A 13919-nucleotide genomic window follows, 5' to 3' on the forward strand; every position below is an offset into this window, starting at 1 on the left:
CACCAATAGGAGGCCCAGGGGACGACCCAGGACACACTGGGGGCTTTTAATCCTGTCCCAATACTCCCACTTCCACCTTTGTGTCCCTCAATGGTGCATTCCCGTTGATGGGTTCGAGTGTGTAGTGTGTCCCAATTGTCCAGAGTGGTCTTTTGCTCCGCCCCTTTTGCGCTCTCGATTGACACTACGGCTAAGCGAGCATCTAAGAGGACTTCACCAAAGTATATTACCCACAATTAATTGCTGCATGTGACGGTTTGAGCAAAACCTAATCACAACCATCAATGTAATCAAACATCAAATCAGAAATATAATAATACTTTAGACAGCAAGCTGACAATATATAATCTTTTTTTTACTGGTTTCCAGTCAGTAGCCTATAACAACAAACAGTGTTTCGAACAAACACTGGTGCCATGGCTAGTCTGGTATATGAACCTCCTTCGGTTCCTGCGCTTTCTTCTCCTCAATATGATTGCTTGTTGCAGTTTAAAAAAAATTTTAGCATCAAGACTGCAATAAGGCGACAGGGTCCCGTCATTTGTGATGTCGCAGTTACGGCGCAAAGGAGCAAGCCGATGTCCCAATTCTCCAATTCTGCACGCTTTGTGACCTGCGCCCTTGAACCTTTGCGGCACTTCTACAAAGTGTACACTTCATAGAGGGGCGTAGGGTGTAGTGTGGGTATAAGGACAGGGCCCATGTCCCTCGACTGCCCTGGAAGCGCCTTAAATGGAATAATAAATGTCTTCATTTTGTGATTTTTTTCATCTAAGCAGTTCATTAAGTTGAAACGAACTCAGCTCCGTTACTGTTGTAGTCAGCAGAAAATGTCCTCAGAGAAGAAAACACGTGATCTAAAGATGGTGAAGACCTTGAAGGTGGCAACAGATTTTAGTTTTTTGTTTCGATAAATCCATAAAAGATCCCCAGCTCAAAGAGATCATTTGCTTCTTTTTCAGTCAAATCATATCTACATTAGCACCACAGGAGTCATGAAGAAAACACCACAAAGGAGATCAATCTGATTAATGGCTGAAGTTCAGAGCAGAGCTCACTCCTTCCTCTGATCCAAAGTCTTCATGACGTCTGTTGGATGGGTGCAAAAACTTGTTATCACTCATGTAAAAACCTTGTGTTGCAAGGCACCTGCACTATGCCTTCCTCCCTGTGTGTGTGAGATCATTGTTATCTCTGTGTGAACCAGCCTCCTTTCCGTCTCACACACACACACACCCTGTCTGAACTGTCTGTTGAACTGTGCATATAAATAAAGAGATAGGGTGTCAAAAACTTTGTAGTTGCACTGCAAAGTGGGCTACCCTTGTCACAAGTAACTCTGACTGTATCGTTCTTACCTCTGAGTTGACTAAATAATACCTAACATTTATTGGTCCTTCGTAGCCGGATTAATTCAATAACCTTATTTCTCTTTGCTTTAACAGTGACTCTGGGATCCGTGGGGGAAGCCTGACGTCGAGCGAAGCACCGCTGCACAGCCTCCATTAGCCGGAGTGGCTGAAAGTCCCGGTGTGTGTGAATTCACACCTGGCCAGTGGGTTATTGCCTTCCTCGGCGCGGGGTGACTCTCACAGGGTCCAAAGAGTCACCAAGAAGTCAACTCCGAGGTGAGACAGTTTTAAAATACAGTTCATAGGAAAAGTACTTAACAGTCGTTGGTAGTGTGTCGCCGGTAAGGACGCTGCATTCGAATGGTTTTATTCCACCGTGAAAGGAATAGTGACAAATTTGGTACAATCCCGCCGTGAAGGGGATTAAAGAAAACGACTGAGGATTATTCCCCTGTGAGGGAATAGAGTAAGCGCTATATAAATAAAAGAAGAAAAGTACTTAAAAGTCGTTGGTAGTGCGTCGCCGGTAAGGACGCTGCATTGGGATGGTTTTATTCCACCGTGAAAGGAATAGTGACAAATTAAGGTAGGGCCCCGCCAAGAAGGGGGCCAAATAAAACGACTAAGGGTTATTCCTCTGCGAGGGAATAGAATAAGCGCTATAAAAGTAAAAAAAAACGGAGTAAATTGAGCTCATAAAATAACACCAAGTTAACTTAGAAAAATTACAAGGTACCTGAAACTAACTGTGTGACTGTGTTGTGTGTATATGGAGGACTAAGCATTTTAATAGAATCAGCAGGATTCTGCTAGTCCTGTGTTTTCTTTTGCCCAGATTAAAACTACGTACTGGTGACTTTGGAGATTCAGGTCGGATTTCATTCCAGAAAATTAACACCGCTGCGAATTAGTCGCAGTAGAAGGCCGTGTTAATGTCCTCTCCTTAAAGTCTCATGCCAGTGACCTTTTATCTGGGACATTTATACTATAATTAAACTAACATAAAACATAATGGGGAAGAAACAAAGTAAACTAATTGACTTAGAAGGGGAGGTAAAGTTTATGGAGAACTATGTAAAAGGAGCAGGTATGATCTGTCATAGATGGAATAAAAAATAAAAAACATGGGTTTTTGGGCAAATTAGATACAAAGGATGTCTTAAAATTACAAGGGGATCTAAAATTAGCAATAATGAAAACTAAAAAGAGAAAAATAACAAAGAACAATGGGGAAAGAACAGAGAAAAAGCTCTGATTTAACAGAAATATGTACACGATGGCATAAAAATACGGATTTTCAGGTAACTTAATTATCACTGAAATTCTAAAACTACACGGGGATCTTAAACTGGAGATTATGCATTCAAAAGATTCAAGAGACAATAAAAAACCTTGCCAGGTTATAATTTCAAAGGGGACTTTTCAGTCCCTGAGTGCTCACAGTTGATAAACAGATTAAAACAAAAAGATGAATTAAAAAAACAACAATAAGAGCAGCTTTTAACTGACATAGCCATAATACTGAGGCCTTAAGAAAAGCACAGAAAAAAAACTTTCAGCTTAACTGAAAACAAATAAAGGGGGGGGGCGGACCGCCACCCATCCCAGGTTAGATTATAAAGACTAAGAGATGGTTTTAGAGGACGTGGTAAAAGAAGTTAAAAGAGGAGGTGACAATGTGGACAACATGGAAACTGTCCAACTGGACAACCCAGTGAACAATGACTAGAGTTGTTAAAGAAGTAATCTGAGAGTAAAAGATTTTGTAGGCAAGCATTAGTGAGAAACAGGTGCTTTAAAAATCATTCTATGGTGTTATACTACCAATGATATCATGATAAAATGCAAAAGATTCATTTTACAGGGAAATAATTCCATATTTGGCTCAGATTGTGTGCATTCTTGATTTTTCCTCTTTGAGAGAAGTTAAATTTCAGCTCTGTGAAACGACCTTGACAAAGAGATGCAGCTGCCTGAAAACATAGATAAAACTTCTGCAAACAGCAGAAGCCTGTCTCTGCTGAAAGGTCTGAAAAAAAAATTGTAACTCTACCCTGCATGTGTCAAACTCAAGGTCCGCGGGCCAAAACCGGACCTCAGAAGTTTAGTGATTCTCTAGAAGTAGAGCCTTTTAATATGGTGATTGTGTGCTTGAATGTTATTTTGTCAATCAATAAGCAGTTTTGTCTACATTCTGCCACAATCTGCCTTTTGAAAATGTTTTGAATCTTGCTCTTTATGTATAAAAAAAAAAAGAAAGAAAAGAAAAATTGGCTAAAGTCTGCAGACACAAAATGAACCTGGATTGAAGCTCTAACTAAGTTTATTTAATCTGAGATCTTCTCCAAATGCAACAGTATATGTTAATCTACATGAGATACTAACAACTTCACCTACTGGTATAATATAAAGATCTGATTGAATATGTGAAACAAACAATGATGAAAGTTTTTCAACAGGTGATGCTCATCCAGGAGGAAGACAGTGTTCCTAGGAAATGCAGCTCATTCATTAACAATCAATTTTTCTCCTATAGGTGGAAGTTTTGCTGACTAATCATAGGCTGGATCTATGAAACATTATGAGCACAGAACAAATGACCAAGGTTCTGACTGACTTATGAACCTCACTGACCTGACAATGATAACATGACACCCAACAGATAACACCTTTAAGGTGGACCCACTAAGACCACCTTATTGATTCTTGGTGAATAAAAAAAAAAAGAATTGAAGCGTTCAAAACAGACCTTGTGGAAACAAAAGGGGTTATGAGGAAACAATGTGCATTTTAAGAATAATAGAAGTCAAATTATGTTCAAATTTTTGCAAATAAAAATTACTCTGACAGAGAAATAAGTAAGTAGTGTGTGAATGTGTGTGAATGGGAATTACTGATTTCATTGTAATGCATCTTTGAGGGACCTTAAAAGCGCTAATAAAGGTCTGATGTTCTGATGATCTTTGCCAAACTTATATCTTAATAAGGTTTCCAGAATCTTTTTCGAAAAATCATATAAAGATGGCAAAGGTTCTACCTGTATTGAAAATACTGATAACCATAAGAAAGTTCATAGATCTGTCTTCAATTTTTCACAATTCTTGTACAAACAGGTTATTTAAACTTTCATGTGACCAAATGTCTGTGTTTGACTTTCTGTTTTTGTGAAATAAATGTCTGTTTCATGTTATGTAAAAATTAGAGTCCTCAACATACCATAATAATATTAGGTCAGTTCTCTATGGTAAAACAAAAAGATTTTAACAGATGTTTAGACTTTTTCCAGTCAGGTTCAAAATGATTGAATTAGACTCAAACTTAACATAAGATGAAATTAACCTTAACAGAATTACTGGACTGGACTGAAATAGAGAAAACTTTAGTTAATTGAAACAAACTTTAGTTACTTGAACTAAATACAAAGCTGACTGAAACTGTATGTTGTATCTATAAAACTGGGTAAGATAAACTAAGATTATAAGATATAATATGCCCTTCATTTTTTGTGTTCATCAGTGAGTGAGTTTTTATTTTTTATTTTTAATAAGAACTAAACCAAGCATTATTTATAATAATAGCAACTACCAAAAATATTGATCTCATTTTTAAATGTAATAAGGACTTACTTTATAAAATATGATAAAAAAGAATAATAAGAATTTGGAAAAACAGAGGCTTTAAACCTCTGCAGGAACAGCACTGACACTGTCAAAGGTAGATCCTAATACAGGAATCTGGAAGCTCATTCTAGGGTGGATAGTCAAAGTCCATCCAAGGATACATTTAGATGAGGCAGAGGGACAAATACAGGGTTTAGCTGAGAGCAAAGAGAGCAACATGCATCCTGTCCTAGCTGCTGTCCCACCTGAACTGTGGTCCCAATCATCAACTGATGTAGGGCTTATAAAGGGGTTCCCACCATACAAGGTTAAACTAATATCTGAAAAAAGGCCATTAGTCCGCCAATACCCCTTAAAGCCAGAAGCTGAAGAAGATACTAAGCCAGTAATACAAGATATGTTGAAGTCAGGAATATTAAGAGAAGCACCTGACGCTACATGCAAGGCATATCACACTGACATCACTATTATTATCACAGCCAAACATAACTCTAAAAAGATGTGCCCTTTAAATCCAAGTACTCTAATACCTACTGCAGAAGATGGAAAACCACATTCTTATAAAGCAAAAGTTGAAGAAGACACCAAACCCAGACAAGACATTTCTCAAACCCTTATACCAGATTCATGTGTTGTGTTTGTAGATGGCTCAGCATCTAAAGATGAATATGGAAAGAATAGAGTTGGTTATGCAGTAACAACCATCGATAGGATAATAGAAGCTAAATCTCTACCCAATACATGCTCAGCCCAAACAGCAGAATTATATGCTGTAGTAAGAGCATGTGAATTACATGAGGGACAAATACTTACTATATACACAGACAGCCAATACGTTTTCGGATCAGTACATCACCATGCTAAGATTTGGCAAAATAGAGGTTTTAAAACATCATCAGGGACAGAACTAACTCATTTCAACCTATTAAAGAGAAAATGTCAGATCTGCTATTTATAGACACAGACGTGCTGAAAGACGCCCAACAGTCAGCAACCAAGACAGAAATAAAGGCCTGGCTAAAGAGAGGAGCACAGAAAAAAGATGACATCTATCAGATAGAAGATAAACCAATCCTCCCAAAAAATTTATACAACACAGCGGCTACAGTGACACATTGGGAAGACCCACATGTCAAGGGGGGAATATGTCACATCTGGTAAAGCATTAATGCTACACTATAAATTTTTCTGACTATGCAAATCATTTTTGCAGATCATGCATAATTTGTTGCAAACACGGGGGAATAAATATTGCCTAGTTGTAATAGATGAACCTAGTGACACATTTCTTCCCCACATATGGTATCCCACAGATTATAAGGTCAGATAATGGAACTCATTTTGTAAATAAATTAATAGAACTAAGTTCTAATGCATTAGGGTTTCAGTTAAAGATTAAGGAAAACAATGGAAGAAACAGGGAGGCCATGGCCCGGATGCCTATCCCTGGTTAAATTATGGATGAGAATAACTCCAAATCAAACTGGTCTTACTCCATTTGCCACCTACTGTACATCATTGTATAACTCCACCCACTATATTCTGAGTCTGAGATCACGTGACACCAAGTTGCTGATGTGAATTTGTATTCTCAAAGAAATAGTACATGTCAGACCGTTTTCTCTGCCCTCTGACATGAATGAAATAGAGAAAGCACAACAGGAAACTTCATTAGCTGAGTGGATGAATAAAATGTTGCAGACAAAAGAAGAACAAATGTCCAGTGGTCTGCCGATAATCTCTGCTCCTATCCCACAGAATGAGGCCTGGAGACCTGGTCCTGATTAAGACACTCCACCGGAAGGATTGGAGCACTCCTTGGTGGAAAGGGCCGTTTCAAATACTCCTGACAACGCCCACAGCTCTGAAAATAGCAGAGAGGCCTTCCTGGATCCATAAAAGCCACTGTAAGCCAGTTTTGCCATTACAGGAGCCAGATCAACCGACGGGGTAGCAGAGGAAGTCCGGGTTCAAAGATGGCCCAGCGTCTCAAACCGGTGAAGAAAACAGCTGATCTGCGCCCAATTATAAAATGGCTCTCTGTAACTTGTGGACAGGACTGATAAGCCTGAGCTTAATTCTGGTAGCAGGACTCTTTCTCTATCTAAAGCAGGATCCATAGGAGGTGATACCGAACCAGAAGAGATGGACATCAGACGGGACCCATCTCAGAACACTGACGGAAGGACATGACGCACATCCATTCCTACAGAATTTCTGGTATTGTTCATGGTGGCATATGCAACACTGAACCAGGTAGAAATACACGAAAATGAAGGGGACGATTATGATGACATGTTGTAAATAAATCACATCAAAAGCCTGAATGTACTCATACATTGTATTTCATAAAATAACCTTACAGCAGAAAATCGGAAGAAGTTGTTGCTTAAGTGAAATGAGAAAAAGTACAATGATGACATAAACAGGGCAGATTTTTTAATTCTTTTATTTTTATGATTTCAAGTATTATTCTTTTATTTTTATGATTTCAAGTATTATACTTTTATTTTTATGATTTCAAGTATTATACTTTTATTTTTATGATTTCAAGTATTATTCTTTTATTTTTATGATTTCAAGTATTATTCTTTTATTTTTATGATTTCAAGTATTATACTTTTATTTTTATGATTTCAAGTATTATACTTTTATTTTTATGATTTCAAGTATTATTCTTTTATTTTTATGATTTCAAGTATTATTCTTTTATTTTTATGATTTCAAGTATCATTCTTTTATTTTTATGATTTCAAGTATTATTCTTTTATTTTTATGATTTCAAGTATTATTCTTTTATTTTTATGATTTCAAGTATTATTCTTTTATTTTTATGATTTCAAGTATTATTCTTTTATTTTTATGATTTCAAGTATTATACTTTTATTTTTATGATTTCAAGTATTATACTTTTATTTTTATGATTTCAAGTATTATTCTTTTATTTTTATGATTTCAAGTATTATTCTTTTATTTTTATGATTTCAAGTATTATTCTTTTATTTTTATGATTTCAAGTATTATTCTTTTATTTTTATGATTTCAAGTATCATTCTTTTATTTTTATGATTTCAAGTATTATTCTTTTATTTTTATGATTTCAAGTATTATTCTTTTATTTTTATGATTTCAAGTATTATTCTTTTATTTTATGATTTCAAGTATTATTCTTTTATTTTTATGATTTCAAGTATTATTCTTTTATTTTTATGATTTCAAGTATTATTCTTTTATTTTTATGATTTCAAGTATTATTCTTTTATTTTTATGATTTCAAGTATTATTCTTTTATTTTTATGATTTCAAGTATTATTCTTTTATTTTTATGATTTCAAGTATTATTCTTTTATTTTTATGATTTCAAGTATCATTCTTTTATTTTTATGATTTCAAGTATTAATCAACATTTAACTTTTAATGGTCGCCGAGGGCGGCGGGGCCGTATGAGTATTTCCCACAAAATATAATCTGTTTACCGTCCGTGGGTTTTCGCTCATACAAAGTATTTTTCTTACTCGTTTTTATATTAAATGTTTTTACTTGTGATAAAAGGAGGGACTGTTGGATGGGTGCAAAAACTTGTTATCACTCATGTAAAAACCTTGGGTTGCAAGGCACCTGCACTATGCCTTCCTCCCTGTGTGTGTGAATTATTGTTATCTCTGTGTGAACCAGCCTCCTTTCTGTCTCACACACACACACCCTGTCTGAACTGTCTGTTGAACTGTGCATATAAATAAAGAGATAGGGTGTCAAAAACTTTGTAGTTTCACTGCAAAGTGGGCTACCCTTGTCACAAGTAACTCTGACTGTATCGTTCTTACCTCTGAGTTGACTAAATAATACCTAACAACGTCTGCAGTCATCAGGAGCTCTTTTCTCACCATCGTTAACAACAACGTGCACAGGAGAAACAACAGCTGCAAAACCTTAAGCAAATTTAAACACGACGCTACAAAATCACAGTTATTAATCTTCTGGATTTAGCTCTGAGGGATGACGCTGGTTGGAAACTGTCGCTAACCAGGCTACAGCTAAACAGAACTGAAGGCGTTTTCACTATGAAGGTTAGGCAAATATCTTCATTCAGAAATGTTTTAAAGTATAAACACACACATTTAATATAATAGTTCTAAAAACAAGAAGTCGACAAATAGTTTAAACTGCTATTAATGAGCTTTCTTTCAGATTTTAGCACCCAGACTGGTGTCTAGAGTCTACCTGCTTGGTGGACAGGAAGGGACACTGTGGTAGGACAGCAGTGTGCTGCCCAAAGATATGCCTTTTTATTAAAGGCATGGTTGCCAAAACCGTCATTTTTTGGCCAATTTATTGGCATGTTGATAAAATCAGTTGACCTCCTGTACTCCATGGGGGAAATCTGGGGTGGATTAAGACCCCCCTCAAAAATCTGATCAAGTCAATATGACCCAACCCAATCTAATAACATCACTCTGATTTACAAATAAATAATGCATACATAACTTGTTGATTTTCTCTTATTTTCATTTGCCAGCAAAATAACATCATCATCTGGTAATGTAACCCTCCTCCTCCCAAAAACCTGGTATCACCCAACCTGCTTTCTCCACCAAGCCTTCACTGTTGGCTGTACTATTGATTCAGTCACTGGTGACAGTGGTTGTACTCTCACAAAGTGGACAGACAGCGATTTTTCACTGATGGTTGACAACACCTTGTAAAAAGAGTGAAAATTAAAATGAGGTATATATATATTGTTAAGTTAGTTTTCTCCATGCTGCTCACACACGCCTGTACACGCAGACACTGAATTTGGTGCATGTAGACTAAATACCGTGGTACCCAGGCACCTGTCACCTGGACCTCTGGGGCTGAAGCTCCAGATGTTTTCACAACAGAAAGAAGACATTTAGGAGTTCATGTCTGTTCAAAAGACGCATTAAGCCCCAAAATGACAGACTTCACATTTTTATTAAAAACAATCACATTTGTTTCTATTGTATATAATCTACTTTACTTTATATACTTTAGTCGGATGGACTGAGCAGAAAGTTTTTCTAAATATCCCAAAAGGTGTAATTATCTGCTTCAGCCAAATGTTTCTTTCTCCATCAGTTATAAACTGTTAATCTTCATCCTTCACCTAAACTACTAACAAAAAATTAAAACCAAGTCAAATTATTGTGGAACTTTTGAAACGCCACGATGCAGCATTCATGAACCTGAAAGTGCTCTAAAGATGTTATATATTTGGTTTTGTGTACTGATTCCCTGCACCAAGTCAATGAACTCTGTTGTTCCAGTCACTTCCAAGGCTGCAGGCGTAGAAAGTTGGGTGTGGAGAAACCTGACTGGCCTGCACAGAAACCAGACCTCAACCTTCCTGAACACCTTTGGGATGAGTTAGAGCTGCATGTTAAGTGAGAGCAGTTAAAGAAGAGGCACCATAACCAGTAGTGACAGAAAAGCCTGACGGTGAAAACATCTGAAAAAGAAATGCATAAAAGACGCTAAAAATGCTTCAAGTTCAGTTTCTGCCTCATTCATTCCTGCTGGTAATAATCCATGATAATCTGGAAGTTTGTCTCTGCAGGAGTCACACCAGGTCTGCTGAAGTTTCTCAACAAGGAATGCAGTGAAGGTTGAATGTTGTGAATCAGATCACTCCATTGATGCTTTGACGATCGCCTATAAAGAGGACAGAAGATGAGAAGCGGTTTGGATTAAATGTTGCAGAGATTTTGCAGAATAAAACCCGATAACTAAGAAGAAGAAAGGACTCCTTATACGGGTCCAGTTCAGCCATTGTTCTGTAAGTCCACTCTGTAGAAGAACTAGTTCAACTCACTGATTATAGCTGCATTAAGTCAGAGTTCAGCGTTTATTAATTCTCAACAGAATTTAAGCTCCAGGATTGGTTCAGTTTTTCATAGGATACAGTTTTTTCTTCCATGCAGCATTTAATTATTTCGCCATGTTTTATTTTTTATTTTCCATACGAGTCTTTCATGAGTTAAAAATAATATCTGTGCTGTTAATTCAGTTCAACCAATTCAATCTCTGTGTTTCTTGTAGATCTTCAGATCTTCACACGCATATAGCTGCCTTTCCTAAGGTCACATATATTAGAAGTAGAATGGTCAAAAATCATGATTATAACTAAAATAACAATGTATCAATATTTATTATTTTAATGCCATTCCTCAGTGACACAAATCTCTATTACTAGTGAGATGACCTGCAGGTGCAGCACTGCAGTAAATATTAAAAAGCTGCAGCAGGTTGAATTAGAGCGCTGGGCTACTGGTCTGTTTCTGATCATGGGAGCTTCCTGTCTCTTTCTCAGAGGGCAGGTTAGCAACATTGTTAAATGAGTCAGACGTTACCGTTCGCAGGTAACCTGTAATAATGGTTCATCATTTAGAAAATTAATTAATTCATTAATTCTCAAATTTATGTCCCGCTGACAACAAGTGGAAGCCAGTTACAGAATCTGGTAAACAGTTTAGATGACAGTTTACCTTATGACCTTATTATTAGTACCTTGAAACCTTATGCAGACACCTTCTCCAGCTCCTCTGGAGGGAGCCCAAGTTGTTCCTAGGAGAGAGACAGCGTGTCCTGGGCCGTCCCCTGGGCCTCCTCCTGGCCTGGAACACCTCCTGGGGAGGCGTCCAGGAGGCATCCGACACAGATACCAAAGCCACCTCCACTGACTCATCTCGATGTAGAGGAGCAGCTGCTCTACTCCAAGCTCCTCCCTCATGGCCGTGCTCCTCACCCAATCTGATGAAAACCTATTTGCAGCATCTTGGTGTCATTTTTAGTCAACTGTGACTGGATGTTAGCGTCATCGTAGCCCCGCAAACACAAATACTGCTCTTAAAAAATACTCATGTTGAAATAGAGCAGCCGTTACATAAGGAGTATGACTTTTATCACTATTCTGCACACAGTAACTGTCTTTAATCATATTTAGAGTTCATTGATGCAGCCATGGACGCAACAGCAGAGAAAACTCTAAACATTACAATCAGTTTTGGGGGTTTTCAGACAATATTTAGAATTTATCATCACAGAAAATCAAACATTTTCACAATAATGATAAAAGACACGATAAATGCCCATCCCTGATCTAGAACACAAGTAAATACCGGATCAGGTATTAAAGGTTCTCAACATTGTTGGATGTCAACCAGTTGAGCCACAAATTCGTCTCAGAAACCAGCCTCATACGGCTTCAAGATCACAGAAATTAGCAACAATGCTAACTCTGCTTCATGAAATGTAATGAGACTTTAAGGTGCTGTGGTAAAACAGTTCACCTGGATCTGCAGTAAATTAATATGAGCTTTAAAACAATGTTAATACAATAAAAATACCGACCTGGATTCTTCTTCTTCTTCACTATAAAACCAATGACGAGGCAGAGAACGACGAGAGCAGCAGCTATAATCCACCAGGTTGTTTTCTGTTGCGGTTCAGGTGTTGGCTGGATGTGTTTAGGTTCTGTGAAGCAAACAGAAGACAAACAGCTGGGTTTATATTGAGGAAAAAGTTCTGGTCCATATGGACCTGCTGTCTACTCCTTCCTGTTAACCAGTTAAGGTATTTTCTGTCGCTGTGTCTCTGAGAGGCAAAAATACATCAAGATCAGATGAGAAACGTTGCTGTGATTACATTTTAGAGAGGTTCTTCTTATTTATATACGGTAGCTTTAGAAAGTTTTCATATCCCTTTTCCACTGGCTCTATTTGGCCTTACTCGACTCCACTCAGCTCGCTTTGCAAGCGTTTCCATTACGGCTTTCTTCTGAGCAGGTCCGACCGGGGCTGAGTCGGGACTACATGTGATGTGAACAGACTGCTGTCCACTGATTGGCCGTAGGACCAGGAGAAAGGAGAAGGTCTTTTAAGACCAGCGTCTGCAGGAGGAGGGAGCAGGCAGAGAGCTGCCTGTAATCAGGTTGCCTTCATCGGGTCAAACGGGAGGATGAGCCTGCTGAATCCGCTGTTGTGATTATTATTATGAATACATTATTTAATGATTATGTTTTATCTTTTCATGCAGATTACTTAAATGAGACAATGTCACACAGTAACGTTAAAAGCAGCATGGCGCACTGCACTGACGACTGGAGGAGGAGCTTCAGCCGGCAGTGGGTCTGTTGAAACACAACTGGTACTGTAGTGATTGGAGCGAAACCGAGTGGAGTGGAACTGCACCGCGCCAGCTAAAATGAGCCAGTTGAAAGGGGGCAGCATTGATACAGTATAACGACAAGCCAACACAGAGATTCACTGCTTCGTTGGGAGAATCTGTTCACAGGACAACTATTAGTCCACCCTTAATCTGACCTTAATGGAGGACAGGTAAGAAAAAGAATAAACCTACTTTTATATCTACATGCAAAACACTAGGTGTGGGACAGAAGGCTCACACTGCACACCATCATGAGCAAGACATCGCCATGGTGACACATGGTGGTGGCAGGATCATGCTGTGGAGACGCTTTACTTCAGCAGGAACATTAAAGCTGGTCAGAGTTGATGTTAAGATGGATGGAGCTAAATCCAGGACAATCGAGCAAAAAGAGGCTGCAGAAGACCTGAGAGTGGGGTAAAGGTTCACCTTCCAGCAGGACAACCACCCTGAACATACAGCTAGAGATAAAATGGATGGTTTACATTAGTGTGTTAGAATGGCTTAGCCAAAGTCCCAATCTAAAGCCAATTGAGAATCTAAAACCAGACTTGAAAACTGATGTTCTCAGATGCTCTTCATCCAGAGAGAAACTGCACCATATCGAACTGGAATCATCATTGCAGCATCACTTTGGACAAAATCACAATGGCTGCCATGCTTTAAACTCTGCTTGCCAAAAATATATCTGCTCACTTGGACATACTTTAACTGGCCTTTATATCCATACTGGGAGAGCGGTGTCGACAGTGAGATGGCGGAA

The 13919-nt window shown here is 38.0% G+C and overlaps 1 protein-coding gene across 5 annotated transcripts in view; it reads right to left on the reverse strand.

Annotated features, from left to right (window-relative positions):
• Positions 1-9906: 9906 nt before the first annotated feature.
• LOC124867993 overlaps positions 9907-13919 on the reverse strand; it is a 40759-nt gene continuing 36746 nt past the window's right edge. For all 5 annotated transcript variants that reach the window (XM_047364755.1, XM_047364758.1, XM_047364753.1 and 2 more), the window contains exons 7-8: positions 12341-12463; positions 9907-10642 (exon numbers count right to left, since the gene is read on the reverse strand). In XM_047364755.1, coding sequence (XP_047220711.1) covers positions 10611-10642; positions 12341-12463 — 155 coding nt within the window. In that variant the 3' untranslated portion in view covers positions 9907-10610. The remainder of the gene's footprint in view (positions 10643-12340; positions 12464-13919) is intronic.

Source organism: Girardinichthys multiradiatus, chromosome 5 (genome assembly GCF_021462225.1).
Source record: "Girardinichthys multiradiatus isolate DD_20200921_A chromosome 5, DD_fGirMul_XY1, whole genome shotgun sequence".
Classification (NCBI taxonomy): domain Eukaryota; kingdom Metazoa; phylum Chordata; class Actinopteri; order Cyprinodontiformes; family Goodeidae; genus Girardinichthys; species Girardinichthys multiradiatus.